This window comes from Phacochoerus africanus, chromosome 1 (assembly GCF_016906955.1).
Source record: "Phacochoerus africanus isolate WHEZ1 chromosome 1, ROS_Pafr_v1, whole genome shotgun sequence".
NCBI lineage: Eukaryota > Metazoa > Chordata > Mammalia > Artiodactyla > Suidae > Phacochoerus > Phacochoerus africanus.
Window position 1 is genome coordinate 105,114,422 of NC_062544.1, and position 23,151 is coordinate 105,137,572.

At 44.4% G+C, this 23,151-nt stretch overlaps 1 protein-coding gene across 7 annotated transcripts; it reads left to right on the plus strand.

The window, feature by feature from the left end:
• The first annotated feature begins 13,048 nt into the window (after positions 1 to 13,048).
• LOC125122347 (zinc finger protein 621-like) lies at positions 13,049 to 20,229 on the plus strand. Of its 7 annotated transcripts, none has more exons than XM_047770557.1 (5): positions 13,049 to 13,169; positions 14,130 to 14,215; positions 16,482 to 16,635; positions 17,187 to 17,291; positions 19,070 to 20,229. In XM_047770557.1, exons 2-5 carry the CDS (start codon positions 14,192 to 14,194, stop codon positions 20,107 to 20,109), a joined length of 1,323 nt encoding a protein of 440 aa, XP_047626513.1. In that variant the 5' UTR covers positions 13,049 to 13,169; positions 14,130 to 14,191; the 3' UTR covers positions 20,110 to 20,229. The 7 variants fall into 7 exon arrangements, with proteins under 7 accessions (XP_047626513.1, XP_047626533.1, XP_047626542.1 ...); XM_047770577.1 differs by having other exon boundaries at positions 13,055 to 13,169; positions 16,509 to 16,635; XM_047770586.1 differs by having other exon boundaries at positions 13,055 to 13,169; positions 16,512 to 16,635.
• The last annotated feature ends 2,922 nt before the right edge of the window (positions 20,230 to 23,151 follow it).

The following is a 23,151-nucleotide window of genomic DNA, read 5'->3' on the forward strand; positions in this document are numbered from 1 at the left end:
GAGCTAGGCTGAAGCAATATGCAGCAGATGCCTAAATGCAGGAGACTTTGGCTATTTAGTGTATGAAAGGCCCTCATTATTGGGCATTTGAGACAGCAGAGGGAAAGTCTCTGGATACTGTAGCATCTGGGGCCACAGAAGAGAAGCCATATCCTGGTTCAGTTGCTGTCCAGGCCCTCTGTAGTTGCACTAACTGAAGATTCCTTTTTAATTAAAAACCTTTCTGGGTAGAAGCACTGAATTTCTCCAGGTTGGGCCTGGAACACACATCCAGGTATAGGTGAGAAAGGGCTCTAAGGCTAAATGTTAATAGCTCTTTTCCTAAACCGTGCACACAGTGGAGCCCTCACTGCACTTGTATCTCTAAAAACAAATAATGCAATTAGAAAACAAACTCACAAGCATTTATTACATTCATGCACTACTGTACAGACACTTTGCCAATCCATGAATTCATTTATTATCCTTCAACAGTCCTTTGTGGTTGGTACCACTGTCATACCCATTTAGCAGACAATGAAACAGGCAAAGCAACTTGCTTCTGGTCACAGTTAATAAATGGTGCAGCTAGGTTTCTGGACCTAGGTAGGTGATGCTTTCGACTCATACATTTGGCCATTGAAATGATGGGCTCCACTCTTTACAATTCTCCTACATGGGCGTAGCCGCAGAACCCAGGCTGCTAGGTCATAAGTGTAGTAATGGTTCCTCTTCATTACCTGTAAGGGCAACCAGAAGTGGTGGAGGCCAGAGGACGCTGGATAATTACCAGGATTGTAACCATTTTGTGGTTTGAGCCAGCCGGCCAGCGTCCCCCCCAGAAGCTACCGGGTGGGGGCGCTTCAGGACCCGAGCCTCCTGGCTGACAAGTCTGACCCTTATTGTCTCCCAAAGTGGGGACAGAGTGGTTGTGGCTGGGTTAGGGAACCACAGAGATGGGAAACTTCCCAAGTTCCTAGAGAGGATGGGGAAACCGTTAACATACTTCCGGATGAGCCAGTTGGACGCTTTCCCAAACAGCTGGGCAGGGAGGCTCCTGCTTCAGGAGCCAGTGTTGTAAACTTACCTTCTGGGAGGAGTCAGGTTGCCCTTATTTCGAAAGGAATATATGTACTACTTCCCTGATTGTCCCATAGTTTTTAGGAAAATCTCTTGGGGGTGGGGATAGGTCAAGAAGCTGCCTTAGTCAGACAAATCTAATCAGAAATGAGGCTCTTTACACCAAGCTCTGTTTCCAGCCTGAGAGGTGTCATGAAGAATTTTCTACTAAATAGAATGGCTTTGGAATGTTAACAAAAAACAAACAAACAAACAAGCAGGCGGCTGAAAGCGGACCCACGCTTTCTCTGTGCCTGCCCTGCCCGGGCTTAGTGGTTGTCTGGGATGCGAGTATCCGTGTTGGGGTAACAGATTTCGGTCTCCTGGGGCATAGTACTGGGTTTTCCAACCCCTGTTCCTTTGTGGTGAGGGAGTAACGGGACGCAAGGGGGCATGGGCGAACAGAAGATACTTGCGGGGTGCGAGACAGCATCACTCTTAACCCGCGCCTCTTCATTTTTTTTTTTAGTGTCACTTCTTAGGTCTCAGAGGACATGTGCAAAGCAGAGACTCCTGCCATGCTCCAGATTACCTGGTGCCCGGTGAGCAAGCATCCTCTCAGCCTCTGTGGCTCCCTTTCTCTGCCCTCTCATGCTCTTGATGTCAAGAGAACACATGTCCAAAAAAAAAAAGAAAAAAAGAAACAACCCAAATGTTCATCAACAGATGATTGGATTCGGAAGATGTGGTATACATACACAATGGAATACTACTCAGCCGTAAAAAGAATGACATAATGCCATTTGCAGCAACATGGATGGAACTAGAGAATCTCATACTGAGTGAAATGAGCCAGAAATACCATATGATATCACTTATAACTGGAATCTAATATCCAGCACAAATGAACATCTCCTCAGAAAAGAAAATCATGGACTTGGAGAAGAGACTTGTGGCTGCCTGATGGGAGGGGGAGGGAGTGGGAGGGAGAGCTTGGGCTTATCAGACACAACTTAGAATAGATTTACAAGGAGATCCTGCTGAGTAGCATTGAGAACTTTGTCTAGATACTCATGTTGCAACAGAACAAAGGGTGGGGAAAAAATGTAATTGTAATGTATACATGTAAGGATAACTTGATCCCCTTGCTGTACAGTGGGAAAAAAAAAAAAAACAACAAAAAAAGAATGTATGGAATTAAATCTACTTCAGTAAAAGTATTGGCAAACAACAACAAAAAAAGTAAAGGAGTTCCGGTTGTAGCTCAGTGGAAAGAAACCCGACTAGTATTCATGAGCATCCGGGTTTGATCCCTGGCCTCTCTCAGTGGGTTAAGGATCTGGCAGTTGACTCGAGCTTCGGTGTAGATAGAGGACGCCGCTGGGATCTGGTGTTGCTGTGGCTCTGGTGTAGGAGGGCAGCTGTAACTCCGGATTTGACCCATAGCCTGGGAACTTCCTTATGCCTTAGGTGCTGCCCTAAGAAAAAAAGACTGTCAGCTCCGGATCCAGGTCCAGACTGTGGCTTCCACTGTGCATTTGTCATTGTCTGGTGTGTTTGGGGAAGGGAGGAATTAAGGGGAGTGGAGAAACAAGAATTCCCAAACTAAGACATAATCAAGATGGAAAAAAACAAGGGATTGTGGGGTGACTGATTAGGACAGATTTGGCAGTTAGGACTGAAAAATGGAAATTCACTAAAAAGTGGAATTTGCATCATAACATACAAATTTTCAGTTTTCATTCCTATCCACAGATTGGAAAGTCATCTTGGATAAAGCAATTCTAGTAATGTTTTTATAGATTCCATTGGGTTTTCTACAGAGATACATCATCTATGAATAAAAACAATTTTACGTTTTTCTTTCCAATCTGGATGCTGTTTATTTCTTTTTTCTTGCCTACTTCTACTGGCTAGACCCTCCACTTCAATGTTGAGTAGACGTGGTGAGAGCAAATATTCTTGATGTCTTCCTGATCTTAGGGTAAAACATTCAGTGTTTCAACTAAATTAAGCATGATCTTCACTGTAAGTTTTTGTAAATGCCCTTTATCAGGTTTAGAATGATCTCTTCTATTCCTAGTTTGCCGAGAGTTTTTTTTTTTTTAAATCGGGAATGGATGTTGGATTTTGACCGATGCTTTTTCTTGCTTATGTAGATGATCATATGATTTTTCTTTTTTAGTTTGTGAATTACTTTGGTTTTCAAGTGTTAAACCAATTTTTCATGCATTCCTTGAATAAAACCCTCTTGGTCATGGTGTATTTTTCGTTTACTATATTTTATTTTATTTATTTATTTATTTTTGCTTTTTTATTTTATTTTATTTTATTTTAGGGCTGCACCTGCAGCATACGGAAGTTCCCAGGCTAGGGGTCAAATTGGAGTTGCAGCTGCCGGCCTATACTACAGCCACAGCAACTTGGGATCCGAGCTGCATCTGTGTCCTACACCACAGTTCATGGCAATGCAGGAGCCTTAACCCACTGAGCGAGGCCAGTGATCAAACTCACGTCCTCATGGTTACTAGTTGGGTTCATTTCCACTGAGCCATGACAGGAACTCCTTACTATAGTTTAGATTCTATTTGATAATTTTTTTTTGAGAGAAGACACTGTTTTGTTTTTGTTTTGCTTTTTAGGGCTGCACTCGAGGCATATGGAGATTCCCAGACTGGGGGGTTGAATAGGAACTACACCTGCTGGCCTACACCAGAGCCACAGCAATGCCAGATCTAAGCCATGTCTGCAACCTTCACCATAGCTCATGGCAACACCAGATCCTTAACTCACTGAGCAAGGCCAAGGATCAAAGCAGCAACCTCATGATTCCTTGGTTCTGCTGTATCACAAGGGGAACTCCCATAATGTTTGTTTATTATCCTTTTATTTGCAGTGAACTCACCTTTTTTAATTACTAATATAGGTAATTTTTTTTCTGAGTAATCTGGCCAGCGGTATATAAATTTTATTGATCTTCTCAACCAGTTTTTGGCTGATAAACTTTTAAAGCAAAACTTGTAAATGAAAGGCGAATGGCTTCCTCACTTTGAAAGGTATTGATATGAGAATTAAAATAAAATAGTATATGTATATTTTTTGTCTCTTATTCTGCTTTACCCCTTCTCTGCCTGTTAAATTTTTCTGTGCTCTTCAGACGCCTTACAAAGAATGACCATTAATAACGCACATCACTTCATCTCCACCTCAGCCTTGTGTGCTTTTCTGGATATGACCAGGTTATCTGAGTAAGAAGTATTTTCTAAACAATTTGTTTATAAACGTTTGCTTGTAAACCCTGGCCCAGTGCTGATAATTATATCAGCGTGCAAATGGGCTCAACAGTGAAGGGAAGATAGCCTTCTGGTTTCCCTTTTTAGTTAGTGTAGGAGTTTCCATTCCCATTATCATGTTAAACTATATACAAATTCTGTATAGAGTTTTAGGAAAGAGGAGGAGAATCATTACCTGATTGGCTCAGGGCTGGATATCCATTCCTGGAAGGGTTCTCCTCATGTCTAGTGTTCTTTTATTTTAAAGGCATGCCTGCACGCTGCCCCCTTTCCTTCCGGGTACCCTGGTGTTTGCCCTTTGTGGTCCCCTCAGCTGCAGCATAGGAACCTGCTGCTTTACTAGAGTCAACTTGATGACAGAGGTCAGGTCTCTGTCAAAGATAATGGCATGGATAATTTTTTTTTTTTTTTTTGGCTACACCTGAGGCACGTGGAATTTCCTGGAGCCAGTGATCACATGTGTGCCACAGCAGTGACATAAGCCACAGCGACATGAGCCACAGCAACGACCACGCCAGATCTTTAACCCGAGGCACCACAGAAGAACTCCATCTATCACTTCTTTATGTCTGCCCTGATCCATCCCATTCACTTGGGAGAAAGCTGTAGGTCTTTCTATCCTAGTAAGTAGTCTCTACTGTTTCCTGTCTTGATGCTTCTTACAGGAATGCTCCTGGCCTCACAGGCCCGTCTCCCATCAAGTCTTCCACTTGTGGGGCTCTGCTGCGTGGTAGTCTTTGGTAGCCAGTTGGTGTACATATTGGAAAATAGCTATGTACTCAAGGCAAATCAAAACCACTTGATTCCTGAGTACAATTATTTTCTTTTTTGTGGTATTAGGGGCTGACACTTGTATTTTCTTTTCATGATATCTGTGGGGGGAGGGGTGGAGTGAAGGGGGAGACCAGAACTATCAAGGAAGAATCAACTCCAAGAGAACACATTTCCAAAGAAGCAGAGCCATATGCACTGACCTTAGGGAATGTTCCCCAGCACCTTGACTTTGGGAGCTGCTGATTAGACCCCTAACCTGGGAATCTCCATATACCGCGGGTGTAGCCCTAAAAAAAAAAAAAGACAAAACAAGGGGTATACCAGGAAGAAAAAGGCAAGCTATGTGGACCCTCTATTACAATCTGAATATTGGAAGTCTCCTAAATACAAAACAGAGGGGCCCTCTCCATGAGGAGCCACCTGCATCTTTTTTTTTTTTTGTCTTTTTTGCTATTTCTTGGGCTGCTCCTGCGGCATATGGAGGTTCCCAGGCTAGGGGTCTAATCGGAGCTATAGCCACCAGCCTACACCAGAGCCACAGCAACGCAGGATCCGAGCCGCGTCTGCAACCTACACCACAGCTCACGGCAACGCCCGATCATTAACCCACTGAGCAAGGGCAGGGACCGAACCCGCAACCTCATGGTTCCTAGTCGGATTCGTTAACCACTGTGCCACGACGGGAACTCCCCCATCTGCATCCTGAAGCACATTCCTAATAGGGTGCAGACCCTCGGAGATCTACCTCTGGTGAAGTGCCCACCCTCACTACTTCTGACCCTACAGTGACTTTTTGCTACTTGATTATAGTCTGTGCCTTCAGAGAAATGTTCCCTTTGAGTCAGATGTAACGCCCTATTTGTCTTAAATTCGTCCATCTCATTAATGTTCCAAGTGGCCTTGTATGTCAACATTTCCTTGCAATTTCACCTAGTTATTTTTTATGATTGTGGAAGAAGCTGCCATTATTTTCTGTTACCTGTGGATATGAGAGAAATAAATGTGTTCTGTTTTGACATCCACTTGGGCAGACAGCTTGACTTTGCCCATTTCAGGAAGCAGACAGTAGCAGTTAATCTTTTGGAGCCAGGCCAACTTTGGTATGAACCCAGGCATGTGATCTTGATTAAGTTATGAAAACTTTCCACAAATATCCTTGTCTGTAAAATCAGGATAACCATCTACCTCATAGGTTTGTGCTGAGGATTAATTGCATTAATACATATAGAAATGCTTAGAACAGTGACTGGAGCATAATCAACAAAAGGGTTATTTATCATCAAAGTGTCATTGGTAAGTTTTGACTTATCATGTATATACCAGTGAAATAATCACCACAATCAAGATAATGAACATAGCCATAAACCCCCAAACTTTGCTTATGTCCCTTGGTCATCCCTCCCTCCTGGCTCTCCCCAGGCATCCACTGATCTGTCGGATTGCCTTTTTTTTTTTTTTTTTTGGTCTTTTTAGGGCCACACCCATGGCACTTGGAAGTTCCCAGGCTAGGGATCAAATCAGAGCTACAGCTGCCGGCCTACAACACAGCCACAGCAACAGAGGATCTGAGCCGCGTCTTCGACCTATACCATAGCTCACAGCAACGCTGGATCCTTAACACACTGAGGGAGGCCATGGGTCAAACCTTCATCCTCATGGATACTATTCGGGTTCATTACCACTGAGCCACACTGGGAACTTCTGATCCGCCTTCAGTCACTTTGGATTAACGTTCCTTTTCTAGGATTGTGTACAAATGTGATCACCCTGTATGTATTCTTCTTTTTTGTCTGGTGTCTTACTCAACATAATTACATTGAGATTCACCCATGTTGCACATATCACCGGTTTTATTCCTTTCTATTGCTGAGTGATAGTCTATGGATTTATCACCGTTTGTTTATCCATTCACCTCCTGATGGACATTTGGGTTATTTCCAATTTGGGGCTTTTATAAATAAAGCTGCTGTGAACATTTGTGTTCAGGTTTTTATAAGAAAGTATGCTTTTATTTCTCTTAGGTAAATACCAGAGTGGAATGGCTGAGTCATAAAGTACTTGTATATTTAACTTTTTAAGTATTTTCAAACTGTTCTACAAAGAAGTTGTGCCACTTTAAATTCCTACCAGCACTGTGTGAGAGTTCTATTTCTAATGTCTTTGCCTACATTTAGTATTGTTAGCGTTTTTAATTTTAGCTATTTATAGTAAATGTGTAATGCTGTCTCATGAAGATTTTAATTTGCTTTTTCTAATGACATTTGCATGTGCTTAACTTGCCTTCCATTACGTCTTTGGTTAAAGTTTTTGTTTATAACTTTCTGCCTATGTTTTTATTGGGTTTTCTTTTTATTGTCCTTTGAGAGGTCTTTATATATTATACATACAAGTCCTTTTTCATATGTGTGATTTCCAAACATTTTCTCCAAGCCTGTGGTTTTGTCTTTTCATTCTCTTAATAATATCTTTTGGGAGTTCCCATCGTGGCATAGTGGAAGTGAATCCACTAGGAACCATGAGGTTACAGTTCTATCCCTGGCCTTGCTCAGTGGGTTATGGATCTGGCGTTGCCGTGAGCTGTGGTGTAGGTTGAAGACGTGGCTCAGATCCTACATTGCTGTGGCTGTGGTGTAGGCCAGCAGCTACAGCTCTGATTAGATCCCTAGCCTGGGAACCTCCATATGCCTTGAGTGCGGCCCTAGAAACACAAAAAGACAAAATAATTAATAATAATAATAATCTTTCGAAGAGCAGAAGATTTTAATATGGATGAAGTCTAATTTATCAGCTTTTTCTTTTTTGGACTGTACTTTTAGTCTCATATTTAAGAATTCTTTGCCTTAACTGAGTTTACAAAGACTTTTTCCTATTTTTCCTTCTAGAAGTTTTATAGTTTTAGACTTTACCTTTAGTTCTATCATCTATCTTGAGTTAAACTTTGTATTGAGTCTGAGGTATGGATCCAAGTTCCTTCCTCCCCCTCCTCTCTCCTTTTCTTCTTCTTCTTCTTCTTCTTTTTTTTTTTTTTTTTTGTCTTTTTATGGAAGTTCCAAGGCTAGGGGTTGAGTCAGAGCTGTAGCTGCAGTCCTACGCCACAGCCATAGCAACACCAGATCCAAGTCTCATCTGTGACACACTCCACAGCTCATGGCAACACCGGATCCTTAATCCACTGAGCAGGGCCAGGAATCAAACCTGCATCCTCATGGATAATAGGTTCATTACTGCTGAGCCACAATGGGAACTCCCCTTTCTTTTTAAATTGGTAATCTATTGTGGCACCATTGCCCATATATATGTCAGTCTAGTTCTAGATTCAGTTTCATTGATCTATTTGTCTATCTTGATGCCATTAATACAATGCATTCATTACTGTAGTTTTTCTAAGTGTTGAAGTCATATAGCATTAGTCCTACTTTGTTTTTTGCCAAAGTTGTTTTGACCATTCCAGGTCCTTTGCATTTCCATATGAATTTTATTTATTTATTTTTTTCTTTTTACAGCTGCATCTGTGACATATAGAAGTTTCTGGGCCAGGGGTTGAATCGGAGCTGCAGCTGATGCCTATGCCACAGCCACACTAGATCCCAGCCATGTCTGCAACCTACACTGCAGCTTGCAGCAGTGCTGGATCCTTAACCCTCTGAACCACAATAGGAGCTCTTCCATATGAATTTTAGAATAAATTAGTCAGTTTCCACAAAATACATCCTTAGATTTTAATTGAGATTGTATTGCATCTGTAGATCAATTTTGGTATAATTTACATCTTAACTATATAGTCTTGACTCATGAACATGGTAAATTTCTTCATTTAAAATTTTTTTTATTAATTTCTCTCAGCAGTGTTTTGTAATTTTTTTTCTTTCTCTGTGCCCACGGCACATGAAAGTTTCAGGGATCAAACCCACGTCACATCAGCAACACAAGCCGCTGCAGTGACAGTGCCAGATCTTTAACCCACTGCACCACAGGAGAACTCCCAGTGTTTTGTAATTTTTACTGTATAGGTCTTTCATACCTTTTATCAGATTTATGTCTATTTCATACTTTTTGATGCTATTATAAATAGAAATTTCCAATGTTATTCTTGATATATAGAAATATAATTGATTTTTGTGTTTTGACATTATATACTGCAACCTTGCACTCACTAATTCTAGTAACAGTTTATAGATTGCATAGGATTTTCTGACCTTGAGAATCATGTCCACAAATAACAATTTTACTTCTTCACTTCCAATTCGGGATGTACTTTCTTTTTCTTGTCTTATTATACTGGCTATTGGCTGGAGGTGGGGTGTTGTTAAGGAGAGAATATTTCTGGCATTGTCCAGGTGTGAGACATCTAGCTCTAGACTTTAATTTTCCTGAAACTTGAACAGACTCTTATAGCTGCAAAGGCTGAAGTTTCTAACATCTTGTGGTTCACATTGCCGTCTGGCTTCTTCTAGATCAGCAATGCTTGCACTCCATCCCTCTGCTGAGACTTTTATGGGAACGAATGGGCCCCATATAGCATGCTCCCAGTTTTCTTCTCCAGCTGCCTGTATGTCCAGTCATCCTTCCAATTGGGGGGTTTTATTTGGGCCTACCAGAGATCCCTGATTTCTTCTTACTGCACTGTAATACCAGAGAAATTGCATGTCCAACTTTGTTTCCCTTCCCTTTAGGTTAGTCCCTAATTGTAATAATTGGCTGATATACTGTTTCATAGAGTTTGTGGTGTATATGTGTGTATATGCACATATCTGTGTGCCTATCTCTCTAGATTCATGGTAGATGTTCTTTTGTTAGGTTTAGAGAAGGGGCAGTATGCAAATGTAAGTACTTACCATGCTATTTTCCCTGGAAATTTAATTCTTCTATTTAAAACAATTGTGTTGCATGAACTTTATGATAAAAATACCATCAGCAGATTCCTAAAGTGGCTCAGTGGAAACAAATCTGACTAGTGTCCATGAGGACGAAGGTTCGATCCCTGGCCTTGCTCATTGGGTTAAGGATTTGGCATTGTGTGAGCTGTGTTGTAGGTCTCAGATGAGGCTTGGATCTGGCATTGCTGTGGCTGTGGTATAGGCTGGTGGCTATAGCTCTAATTCGACCCTTAGCCTGGGAACCTCCACATGTCACGGGTGCAGCCCTAAAAAGACAAAAGCAATAATAATAATAATAATAATAATAATAATAATAATAATAATAATAATAATACCATCAGTTTTATAAAATGAACTATTCCTGTGATAGGCAGCTTCTACAGTGGTCCAGTAATTCTCATCCCAGCATTCATGTCCTTGTATCTCTTGTCCAATATTGAATCATTACTGGCCTGTGATAATGGTATATTGAGACAATGATGGGACATGACTTCCAAAGCTAGGTCATAAGTGACATTGCAGCTAGCCTTGGCCTCTTGGATTACTTAGCTTTACTGGTAGCCTGTTACCATGTGGTGAGGAAACAGCCCTGTGCAGATATCCATGTGGGAAGGGATTGAGGTTTCACACCAATAACCAGTACCAACTTGCCAGCCACGTAAGTGAGCTCTTTGGGAGGCACATCATACAGCTTCAGTTGAGCTTTCTGATGCATGATGCCATGCTGCCTCAAGTGATACTTGATTGTAGCCTCATGAGAGATCTCAAGCCAGTACCATCCAGCCAAGCCACTCCTGAATTTTCTAATCCACAGAGACTTTGAGAAACAATCAATGCATCTTGTTTTCAGCCACAAAGTTTTGGGGTGATTTGTAATGTATCTAATATAGTGTCTAGTGTTGTAGGTACCTAACATACTTTTTTTTAGGGCCACACCTGTGGCATATGGAAGTTCCCAGTCTAGGGGTCCAATCAGAGCTGTAGCTGCCGGCCTATACAACAGCCACAGCAACGCCAGATCTGAGCTGTGTCTGTGACCTACACCACAGTTCTTGGCAACGCCGGATCTTTAACCCACTGATCGAGGCCAGGGATTGAACTTGCATCCTCATGGATAGTAGTCAGATTCATTTCTGCTGAGCCACGACAGGAACTCCCCCAACATACTCTTTATGATAGGACTTCCTTATGCTGTAGTTGGTCAGTTAACTATGTCTAATTTCTGTGAAGGGAGTAACAAATTCCTGGGATAGAATCACGTATCCAGATATCCAGGGTCATTCTGTCTTCTAGCAGCAGGAGGCAAATTTCTCTTTTTAGCTCTATAGTGCTTGGTGAGTAGAACCATCTATCTAGAAGTGTTCAGTAGACCTATCAGAGTTGTCAATGGAAAGGTCTGCTCACATCCGCAAGCACACTGGCAAGAAGTGGTCACTGGGTAAGGCTACTGTTAACCATTGACTTTCAGAAGCATTGATCACTGTAGTGAGGCACTTGCTAACTGGCTATTGTCCAATGGATAGGACTATTACTGACTGACTGACTTTCAAGGTGTTTGTCACTGATTGGCTCATATTCTGAGGCTTGGGACTGCCACTGATTTTTTTTTTTCTTTTTGGCTGCCAACCTGTCACACACTGTGGAAGCTCCTAGGCCAGGGATCAAATCCTCACCATAGCTGCGACCTGAGCCCCTACAGTGACAATGCCAGATCCTTAACCCACTGCACCACAGCAGAATCAGGCTGCCATTGATTTTGATAGCTACCAGAAGAATAGTTGCAGGGACCAAAATGAGACTTACTGGCCGATTTTCAGAGCATGTGTGTCAACTCAAATTAATGGCAGTTACTTGTTCTTAAGGACAGTTACTGGCTTGTGACTTGGGACTTTGGTCAAAGAACAGTCTTTCCTTTTCTTGAAACTGGAAAAACAGTGCTTTTAATGTTTTCTTAGCCTCCCCACCTTTTTTTTCTTCCTTCAGGAGAGGCTGTAAAGGATTATCCAGATCTTTGTGGAGGTATGATTTTTTTTCTCAGCCAGTGTTGAAATTTAAGCTATTTAAGTGCCTGTCACTAGGTGGAAGGATAGCTTTAAATTACAGAAATTTTGTAATTTATTGGAAAAAGTTAAACACGGGACATTTAGGATGTCCTGCTAAAGTCAATTCAGGACAAAATCATTTAATATAGTATATGTCTTGGAGTTCCTGCTGTGGCTCAATGGTATCAATGGCATCTCTGGGGCACTGGGACTCAGCTTTGGTTCCCAGCCTGGCACAGTGAGTTAAGGATCCAGCGTCACTGCAGCAGCAGAGGTCGCAACTACAGCTCTGACCTGATCCCTAGCCCAGGAGCTGCAAGGCGGCCAAAAAAGAGAGGGGGAAAAAGGACATGTATATATAGGCCCCTGGCAGCCTTAGTCACCATTATTTTGGTTTTTAAGTGAATCTACCCTAAAAGGTCCTAGGAAGGGAGAGGGCTTTAAAAACATAGGTGGAGGAGTTCCCCGTTGTTGCAAGCTGCGGTGTTGGTCGCAGTTGTGGCTGGGATCTGGTGTTGCTGTGGCATAGGCCTGCAGCTGCAGCTCCGATTTTACTCCTGGCCCAGGAACTTCCCTATGTCACAGGTGCGTCAGTAAAAAAGAAAAAAAAAGGGGGGGGGAGGGCGGAGGTAGGTGGAAACCATGTTTTTCCTAAGGGCTTCTCAGCCTAGCACCCAAGTAATACTCCTAGTGTGGGCCTCTAAGAAATTACACAAGTGTCCACTCTCCCCACGCCTCCACAGCCCAGGCTCCAGGTGATCCACAGAGTAAACGCAGCCGACAGCTGATGCGGCAGTCGGTTATCAGGGGCTCCACCGACGCCGAGGTCCGAGTAGAGCGAAGCGGCATCAGTACGGCGCCCTACCCTGTCCAAAGCCGGCTCAGATGTTGGAGCACAGGTGATGAGAGTTCCGTGGCTCACGCGGCGGTGTGGCGCCCGCCAGTGACGTCACGGGCAAGGGCCCGCTTGAAACTCCGCCTCCTCGGGTCACGTGGTGTCACGCCGCGCGAATCACCGAGAAGGCCAACCTCCAGGCGGCGTAGAGTGGCGCCGAGCAGCCGAGCTAGCTTCCGTGACGGCTTTTAGGGACCCCCTTTTCGGGGTTCGGAGTGGAGTGTAGGTTCCGGCGAATTCTACGTACCAGGTCCGCCCGGCGCCGGCTTCTTGGCTTCCCCTGGCGGCTTGTCAGCACCCAGCCCCAGAACTCGCCTCTCTCTGAATCGGAGCTCGGGCGTCTGGGCCTCGCAGAAGCCTCCGTGGGGCTGCAGGGCCTCCTAGAGCCCTGGCCCTGCCTCCTTGCCCACCGAGGCGTGATTCTCTTTTTTGTCCTATACAACTTGGCTCAACAGCCTTTCGCACCCAGTACTGACGTTTCCGATGTTTGAAGTTTCCTGCTTCCTTGCTTGGGTGGAGATCCCCGTGGGTCTCTTGTCCCCATCACCCACGGAAACACGGAGTATTCTAGTCTTTTTTGTTTGTTTGTTTTTAGGGCAGCAGCCGCGGCATATGGAGGTTCCCAGGCTAGGGGTCGAATCCGAACTGCAGCTGCTGGCCTACACCACAGTCACAGCAAGCAAGATTCAAGCCGCCTCTGCACCCTACACCACAGTTCACAGCAACACCGGATCCTTAACCCACTGAGCGAGGCCAGGGATGGAACCCGCAACTTCATGGTTACTAGTCGGATCCTTTCTGCTGTGCCGCAGTGGGAACTCCCTGAGTATTCTAGTCTTAATCCGAATCCAGCCACCCCCATCTCTCCTCTCCAAAGGCATCTTTTTGGGGTCAATGTAATGGTCCCTATAAGCGCTTTTTAGGTTTTTAGGTTTGTTCAGACCCAGCATTATAGGGGCAGGGTTTGTCTCGAATTGCTCAGTTTGCTCGGTGTGAATGGGCTCAGCAAGGCTGTTGGGCAGAGCAGGCAGGGGGTGGATTGTTTTGAGGACCAGGCAGAGCAATTAATGAGGAGATTGGGGCGATCAGCCAGAGGGAGGCTGATAAGAGTCTCCTGCCAGTGCCAGAAATGGGGAGACTGGGACATCTGTAGGCTGTTGTGGATGATGCAGGACAGGGACTATTGTACTCATGGCTCTTCTTTTCTTAGCTTTTAAGGTTCTTGCTTTTCCAAACCCAGAAGACAGTGCACGGAGCCAGGGGACATCAGCCATGCTCCAAACCACTTGGCCTCAGGTGAGCTGAGCTTCCTTTTAGTCTTTAAAAAAAAAAATTACATGAGCTATCAGGTAGTCAGGAAAGGACCACAAAGGCCTAACTTGACCAGGCTATGGTTTCCCTGGTAGTTGGATTTTTGGCTCAGACTATTTGGAAGGCCTTTTGGACCTCATCAGACAACAGTTTAAGGGTCAGCCCTCCCTTTGAGAAGTTTGTAAATTTTTCCTTTTTCTTTCTCTCTCTCCTGTTGAACTGAGTCCCCTAAGTGTCCTTGTTTAAAGGGACTGAGTGTATTGCCAGTAGAGTAGCCGGAGGCATTTTGGGTTGCCCGATTTTATCCTTGGGGTATGTTTCTTCCCTGCTTCCTCCAGGAGCAGTTGTGAGAACATTCCCTTCTCCCCAACCGCTGTGCTGACTCCAGTCCACAGGCTTCTCTAGGGGCTGCCGGGAGAGAGTGGGGCACTTAAGGGCTTAGCTGAGCTCCTGTGAGTAGGTGTTTTCATTTTTGGTGCCTGAAAAGAACAAGGCTGACTGCATAGGGTCCTGAGAATCTGCTAGGAGAGGGAATCATCTATGAGGTCATCAAGATGAGAATGCGCAGAAGTCATGAACCCCTTCCAGGCTGAGAACCCAGTCTCTGTGGTCTGCACTGTGCTGTCTGTGAAAGCAAAGAAGTTAGCTACTGGGTGCCATTAGAAATTACTGTTGGGAGTTCCTGTTGTGGCTCAGCAGTAAGGAGCCCAACTGTTATCCATGAGAATGCAGGTTCAATCCCTGGCCTCGATTATTGGGTTGGGGATCCATTGTTGCTGTGAGCTGTGGTGTAGGTCACAGATGCAGCTTGGATCCCACATTGCTGTGGCTGTGGTGTAAGCTAGCAGCTGCAGCTATGATTCGACCCCTAGCCTGGGAACTTCCATGTGCCATAAAAAGACAAGACAAAAAAAAAAAAAAAAGAAAAAAAAAGGAAATTGCTCTGTGTCTCATGGAAGGTGCAGAGGCTCTGGTTCCTAGGATGGTGTGTGCATTTTCAAAATAGCTGATCCCTCAGTCTAGATTGGGGGAGGGGCCTGGAAGGAGCATGGTAAAGATGGATCGACCAGTGATTTGGGGAATTAGAGGGGTTTGAAAAGATGTTCTCCAAAGATGGGGCAACACCACGTTATGATGAGGTTCAGGGGTTAGCCACGTGTTTAGAGAAGTTCACGAGCCCCATGTTGAAGGCAGCTTGCTATGTGGGAAGAGCCCAGGTTTTCTGTTTGACAGAGTCGAAGTCCCATCTCTGTCACTTCCTGGCTGTGTGATCTTGGGCAAAGTAAAGATTTTTTCTGAACCTTAGTTTGATCCTTTGAAAAATGGGAGTAAATAATTCCGACTTCATATATACGTTGTAAATAGTAAACGAGATATAAGATCTTGCTATGCCACAGCTTCAGCCATGCCGGATCCTTAACCGACTGCACCATACAGGAACTCCCATGAGATACAAGATTTAAAAGTACCCAGCTAAGGGCCTGGTCCCTTAGGGGCTAATCCACAAATACCAGTTCCTTTCACTCTTGGGAAGATAGAGGTGGCCCCAGGGGAGACAGAGAGGGGCACACCTTAGCAGGTGGGACAGAGCTTAAGACGGGATGTGTCTGTGCCTGGAGACAGTGCATGGCCAGCCTTCTTTGAAGACAGGTGGTTCAGGGAAGAGGCCAGAATGGGCAAGCAGTAGGTTTCCTTCAGGATAGGTAGCTTTCTGATAAGGTAAGAAGGTATAAAAAGAAATTTATAAAATAGTGGGACTTTTTCTAAGGAGTGACTCCTCTCCCCCACTGATCGTGGAAGATGTTGGGAAGACCAAGGAGAAGCTCGGGGAGAAAACCAGTGTGGCCATGTTGCATGTACTTGGCTAGTGGAGACAGAGTGGTAGCTGCCTGCAGTGTTTAGTGTATAGAGAATAAGGTGACAGGTTATGGAGTACACGAGGGCAGCAGGTGCTAGAGGGACAGCTGTGTGGAGACAGGAACATAGGAGCTGATGCAGTTACCAGGCAGGAGGGCCCAGATGCCAGGCTGTGAGATTGGGATGACAGTTTAAAGCCCCAGAGCTGAGCAGCTGGAAAACCATAGGTGTTCTGCACTTGAAGGTGGGGCCACTGGTTGAGGGCTGGCCCCTGACTGGGATGATGGGTGCTCTTGTCCATAGAGCAGACCTTCCACGGGGCTCAAGGTCACAGACCCTGGCAGGTCCATCTCTTCCTTGAAGCTCAAACTGGCCCACTCTGGCCCTGACTCAGAGCTTGAGTGGGAACCTCTTGTTTCAGGAGCCAGTGACCTTTGAGGATGTGGCAGTGTACTTCACCCAAAACCAATGGGCCAGCCTGGCCCCTGTGCAGAAGGCCCTGTACAGGGAGGTGATGCTGGAGAATTATGCAAGTGTTGCTTCCCTGGGTAAGGTCTCTCTTGGTGCCCTCTCTGCTAGTTTGACGTCTTCTTCAGGCTTCTCATAGGCTTTAGGATTGATGGCTCTAGACGGGAGTTCTCCACTCACTACCCTCTGGAGATGCTGGGTGGGCAAATCTGTCGTTCCCTTTGCCTTTGAAATTGGACTTATAGTTACATCCCAGGGAGGAGTATGGTCTGGGCCGTGAGGGAAAGGACTCCCCGGGAGTCCTCTGTGCCTTCATCCATCCACTCTTGTGGGATGTGGGCCCTCTCCCTCGTGAAAGAATCTCCCAGGATATCAGTGCACACAGCTTTTCCTTTCTTCTGAGTCAGGGCGAGCTTACAGTTTCTTCCTGAGGAGAATCACCATCTCCCTGGCCTTACTTTGGAATGCAGTTTAGACCCCTTCCTTAGAACCCCTGGGTGGCTCATTGATCCCCTGGGCAGTCTACTTCTCCCTTCCCCAGCTAGCCCATTGTGAGGTGGGCTGAGAGTTCTCGGGACTGGCTCTGGGTGTCTCGCCTCAACTTGTCTATCTCTTTTTCTTGCTGGAGTAGCATTTCCATTCCCCAAACCTGTTGTGATCTCCCAGCTGGAGAGAGGGGAAGCGCCATGGGGCCCAGATCCCTGGGAAGCAGAGGTTTTGAGAGGCATCTGTCCAGGTGAGTGAGTAAAAGGACCTGGTGGTTTCTGGTTTTGCCTTCCTGTGAGGTTTTTTTTTTTTTGTCATGTTTTTTTAGGGCCGCACCCTCAGCATGTGGAGGTTCCCAGGCTAGGGGTTGAATCGGAGCTATAGCCTATGGCATACACCACAGCCACAGCAACTTGGGATCTGAGCCTCAACTTCGACCTATACCATAGCTCACAGCAATGTCAGATCCTTAACCCACTGAGTGAGGCCAGGGATCAAACCTGCATCCTCATGGATCCTCATCAGATTCATTTCTGCTGAGCCATGACGGGAATTACTGCCTTCCTGGTTTGCTGGAAATGTTTCTTCTGCAGCAGAGGACAAAGCTCCCTGCAGTTTATAAAGTAGTGTTCAGTACATTCTGTGACCTGTACTGAGTTCCAGCTGGAGCCCAGAAGGACTGATCGCTGGGGTGTGTGGCTGCATGCAGTCCCACATCGACGTGGCCATTCTCTCCCAGCAAAGCTGTGACCCAGTACTTCCAAAACCACCTCTGTTCTCACTTACCAGTGGAAATACTCAATTTTATGCCACTTTCTGTGGCAGAAAATTAGGGGTTCAGCCATACTTCAAGGAAAACATGATTCTGTGGGTCACACTGATTTATTTGTGCCATAGCTATGATTTTGTTTTTTACTTTTAGTTTTTAAATCATTTTTTAGTATTTAAAAGTTCCTGATGCCATCATCTTGATGATTACATTGTATTTGTCTTATGTGGGGCTATAGAGGAAAGGGCATGAATATTCCCGCATACCACACCCAACACATACCTGCCCACCCTAGAATTTCCCTGAGACTGACTGCTTAGAGTCCTGGGAACTTTAGATTACTTGATTTTCTTTCCTTTTGGAAGAAAGTTTCCAGGCCTCACTTCTCACCGATATTGTGACTTTGTAAATTGTGGTTCCTTTAGCAGTAATACCACAGTGGCCTGCACTTCTCTGATTAACTTGTGTTTTAGCTGACTTTCTGAAAGAAATAATCTTTTATCCCAGAATATTATGTGGGATGTTTAAAAGTGTAATTATTAGTCTGTTATTTAGAATTCAGAATTTGGGATGGTTTCCTGGCTTCCAGGTGGGGCATTGGGATCTGTCGTCTCTCTGGTTTGTGTTTCCAGGTTGCTCATGTGCTCCGTCTTATTCACTGATGTGTTTTCCCTCCGTCAGGGTCTCCCTCTCTTTCTTTTAAAAACTGTTTCATGTCTTGCTGATCTCTTCTTTTCTCTCCCCTTCCTGCCTCCTTTCCTCCCCATTCTTTTCTCCTCTTTCTCCTCCTCCCCTCCCCCCCCATTCTTCTTTTTCTTCTTCTCCTCCTTCTCCTTCTCCTCTCTCTTCTTCTCCTTCTCCTCCTCCTCCTTCTTCCTCCACACCTGCTGCATATGGAGGTTCCCAGGCCTGGGATCAAATCCGAGCTGCCACAGAGACAATGCTGGATCCTTAACTGGCTTCACCCCAGTGGGAACTCCTCCTCCCCCTCTTGACATTCTCATTCTGTGCGCTTCGTCTGCCTTGGTTCATTCCCTATCCTTCCTTTTAGGAGGCACTTCCTGGTCTGTTTTCAGGGTCATCACTTCTCTATTTGTATATTACTGTTTTTCTTTTTCTCTCTCATCCTTCCTTCTGAATGCTTGTGGTCATCTCATGGGTATATTTAAAAAGAAGTCATATATAAGAGAGAATGAACCACTGGCTCCTATTTCCCTTCCAGTTCAGTTATGAGGAACACTTATGGTTTCTTCGGTCAGGTGGTGAGTCCTGGACCAAGGCAGAAGAGCCAGCTGTAAAGCAGGAAACCTCTGAAGAACCAGGGTCGCACAGAATGCCAGTGTCTCAGCCCTTTGATATTAAAAGCAAGGCAGCGTGGCAGACTTTCAGTCTGAATCCGAATCTGATACTTCGAGGTGGAATGAAGTTCTACGAATGTAAAGAATGTGGGAAAATCTTCAGATATAACTCAAAGCTCGTTCGGCATCAGATGAGCCACACAGGGGAGAAGCCCTTCAAATGTAAGGAATGTGGCAAAGCTTTCAAGTCCAGCTATGACTGTATTGTACATGAGAAAAATCACATTGGCGAAGGGCCCTATGAGTGTAAGGAGTGTGGCAAAGGCCTGAGTTCCAACACAGCCTTGACTCAGCATCAGAGGATCCACACGGGGGAGAAACCCTATGAGTGTCAGGAGTGTGGCAAGGCTTTTCGTAGGAGCGCAGCCTATCTTCAGCATCAGAGGCTACACACCGGGGAGAAACTCTATAAGTGTAAGGAATGTTGGAAAGCTTTTGGGTGTAGGTCACTTTTTATCGTTCACCAGAGAATTCACACTGGGGAGAAACCCTACCAGTGTAAGGAGTGTGGCAAGGCATTCACCCAGAAGATCGCCTCCATTCAGCATCAGAGAGTTCACACTGGAGAGAAGCCGTATGAGTGTAAGGTATGTGGGAAAGCCTTCAAGTGGTATGGCAGTTTTGTTCAGCATCAGAAATTGCACCCCATGGAGAAGAAGCCTTCCAAGGCTCTTGGGCTGTCCCTGATGAGTCCCCAGGGCCCCTCTGCAGATTTAGCTCCGATACCTCTTCAGGGCCCCTGCTCTGCTCCAGCTATGGCCGTGCCCTCCCTGGCCTTCCCACATGCCGTCCTCATTCCTACCTCCAGGCCCATGTTCATGCTGCTGCCCGCCTCTACAGTACCTTCTTCTCCTGTCCAAATAGTACGAGTCTTCCAGGGTCTTCCTCCCACTGTGAAGCCATCCCCAGTTGTCCTCACCCCTTCTCCTCACCCCTCGTGAGCTCTGTCTTGGCACTTCTCTGGCTATTACATGCAGCAGATCAAACTGGAGTTTGATTTGTGGTTTGTACACTATACATGTGTAACAAGTGTTTGAGCATAAACTCCATTGTAATCTAAATCTTTTGAAGACTGTGTTTATGTAATATATTCTGTTTTCTTCTGAGTAGAAATTGGAAATTCTTGACCTTCATATTGGCTCCTTTCAGGCTTGAACAGTAACGGCTATATCTGCATTCTGGGGATGCTGGTATTTGAAGTGCTGGTAGGATGCGGTGAATTAGCATTTGAGGGAGAGGACATGCCAAGGTGAATTGGGGACATTTGAGGGAGAGGACGTCCCTGTCTTAGGCCCCTATGATTAGAGAGAAGCAGCCTGGGAGAAATGGAGGAGGCATTTAAGATCTGCCAGAATTGAGAATTGGAAAAAGGCTCCAATATAGCCTTTAGAAATGAATACAGATGGTTCAGTGGGTGAGGGTGTAGTTTAGTCATGCAGTTGAAGTGGGGTTGCCCTTGACACAGATCAGTGAGGATCTCATAGGTCTCTGCAAAAGATCATGTGATATAACCAGTTTAAAAAAAAAATGTATGCAGGGGTAACACTCATGCATATGATTTACATGATTGATAGCAGTCATGTTTTTAAACATAAAGTTTGTGGTGTTCCCTGGTGGTTAGTGGGTTAAGGATCCAGTGTTGTCATTGCTGTGCCCTCGTTGCTGCTGCTGTTGTGAGGGTTCAGTCCCTGGTTCAGGAACTCCCACATTGCCATTGGCACAGCCAAAAAGGGAAAAAAAGTAATTTTTTTCTTTATCTTTGATTTTGCTTTTGATATCTAGATGTTTCCTTTTAACTTTGGTTTCCTAAGTAAATACACACCAGGGCATTCATCTTTGTTCCATCCATTGTGTAAATTTTTCTTGGTGGGCATTCTGATTTCCTGCTTGCAAACACTGGCTTCTGCATTTAATTTTCTCCACATAGCATAAATTGTAAATATGAATTTGGCAGATTACTAAAGAAAACAGAGGAACAGATTTGGACAATATTTGAATAAGCCTCCAAAACTTTTTTTTTTTTTTTTTTTTTTTAAAGAATAAAGCAGGTTGTGTGATGGGTCAGCGGCTAAGCTTATGTGATAGGTTAGTGAAGTTAAATTTTGGATTGCCCTTGCTTTTGACCTTAGGTGAGGATCTTTTTAACTATGCAAAGGGCTATGTGAAGTGATTTCTGTAAAAAAGACTTGAGTTATGCATTACAGACAGAGCTTGTTTCATTGCACTTCACTTTATTTGCTTCCCAGATGTGTTTTTGTTTTGTTTTGTTTCTACAAATTCAAGGTTTTTAACAACATTGTATTGCTGGACAATGGCTAGGGTTTGTAGCAATAAAGTATTTTTTTAAGGCATATACTTTTTTTTAAGACATCATGCCATTACACAGATGATAGTGTAAATATAACTTTTATATGCACTGGGAAACCATAAAATCTGTGGGACTCACTCCCTTGCTATATTTGCTTTATTGTGGTGGCCTAGAATTGAACCCACAAAATCTCCGAGGTGTGCCTGTATTACCATTAATATAAAGTAAATTCTTAAACATTGATGGAAGGGGCCGTACATTTTCTTAAAGGTGATTTTGCTTTCTACATGTTTCTCCATTGCAGTTAACAGATAGCTTTTAAATGAGTGGTTCTTTACCATGTGTGTGAATAACCTAGTGTAAACAGAGTCATTTTCTGGCCTAACTTGCAAAGATTCTGATTTTGGAGATCTATGGTGTTACCTAGATCTTTTTTTTTTTGTCTTTTGTCTTGTTGTTGTTGTTGCTATTTCTTGGGCTGCTCCGCCGCATATGGAGGTTCCCAGGCTAGGGGTTGAATTGGAGCTGTAGCCACCAGCCTACGCCAGAGCCACAGCAACGCGTCTGCAACCTACACCACAGCTCACGGCAACGCCGGATCCTTAACCCACTGAGCAAGGGCAGGGACCGAACCCGCAACCTCATGGTTCCTAGTCGGATTCGTTAACCACTGCGCCACGACGGGAACTCCTGTTACCTAGATCTTTAATGTGGACCACACTTGGAGAGAGGAGCCTTGAGCAGAAAATGCCTGGAGGCTGTTTGGGTGTGAGCATTGATACAGGGCTTGCCCTATTTTACAGTGGTCTTTAGGAGAGAGAGCTGTAAAAATAGTTTGGGTGGTGTCAGTTTAGAAGAAGAAAGAAAAGTAAAATGCCTATAGGGAAAAAAAGAAAGGGGCAAAGAGATCTGATGAGGCCTATGAAGAGTTCTTGAGGTCTCCAGTGCCAGAAGGTTTGTGGGGATTGACATTGGCTACGTTTTGTTGTTTTTGCTATTTATTTGCATGTTGCCTGAAAGAATGAGGAAAAATTTTTTCTTATATAAAGTAAACACAGTTTACAGTAGCTCTTGAGTTAAAGGACGCTGCATATGGCTTAGAACTGGTTGAACAGCAGTAAGAACAGGTCATAGCAGGTCTATGGGTTGTGGCAAAAGGGAGTACCCAGCGCAATATTTTCAGTGTTGAATACATTCTTTCTTTCTTATTTATGGAGTTCTCAGGCTAGGAGTCAGGTCTGAGCTGCAGTTTTGACTTATACCACAGTGTGGCAATGCCAGATCCTTTAACCCACTGTGCCAGGCCAGGGATCAAACCTGCGTCCTGGTGCTTCAGAGACACTGCCAATCCCATTGCATTACAGCGGGAACTTCTTGAATGCATTGTTTAGAAAGTAATTTTGAAGGCTTGCAATTCAGAAAGTTGGGTGTGGTGTTGGTGATGGGAAACGAAACAATTAAGCAAAAGTAAAAGACCAAAGGAAAAAACCCCAAATAAACTTTGCAAGAATAAGTTATACATTGGAGTTTGGTAAAAATAGCAGTTGAACATGTTAGCACACACACATTCCTGGAACTTGACTAAAACAGTAATAAAGACATTAAAAATTGAGAGGCATACATTTGCAAGGACAATGAAAATAAGCTGATGATAACATTTTGGAAGCTTGAAAGC

Coding starts and splice junctions, on each gene's coding strand:
- LOC125122347 (XM_047770535.1), top strand. CDS start 14,111: ATGGCTCTTCTTTTCTTAGCTTTTAAGGTTCTTGCTTTTCCAAACCCA. Junction 14,216..16,481: donor TCCAAACCACTTGGCCTCAG/GTGAGCTGAGCT, acceptor GCCCTGACTCAG/AGCTTGAGTGGGAACCTCTT. Junction 16,636..17,186: donor TGCAAGTGTTGCTTCCCTGG/GTAAGGTCTCTC, acceptor TTGCTGGAGTAG/CATTTCCATTCCCCAAACCT.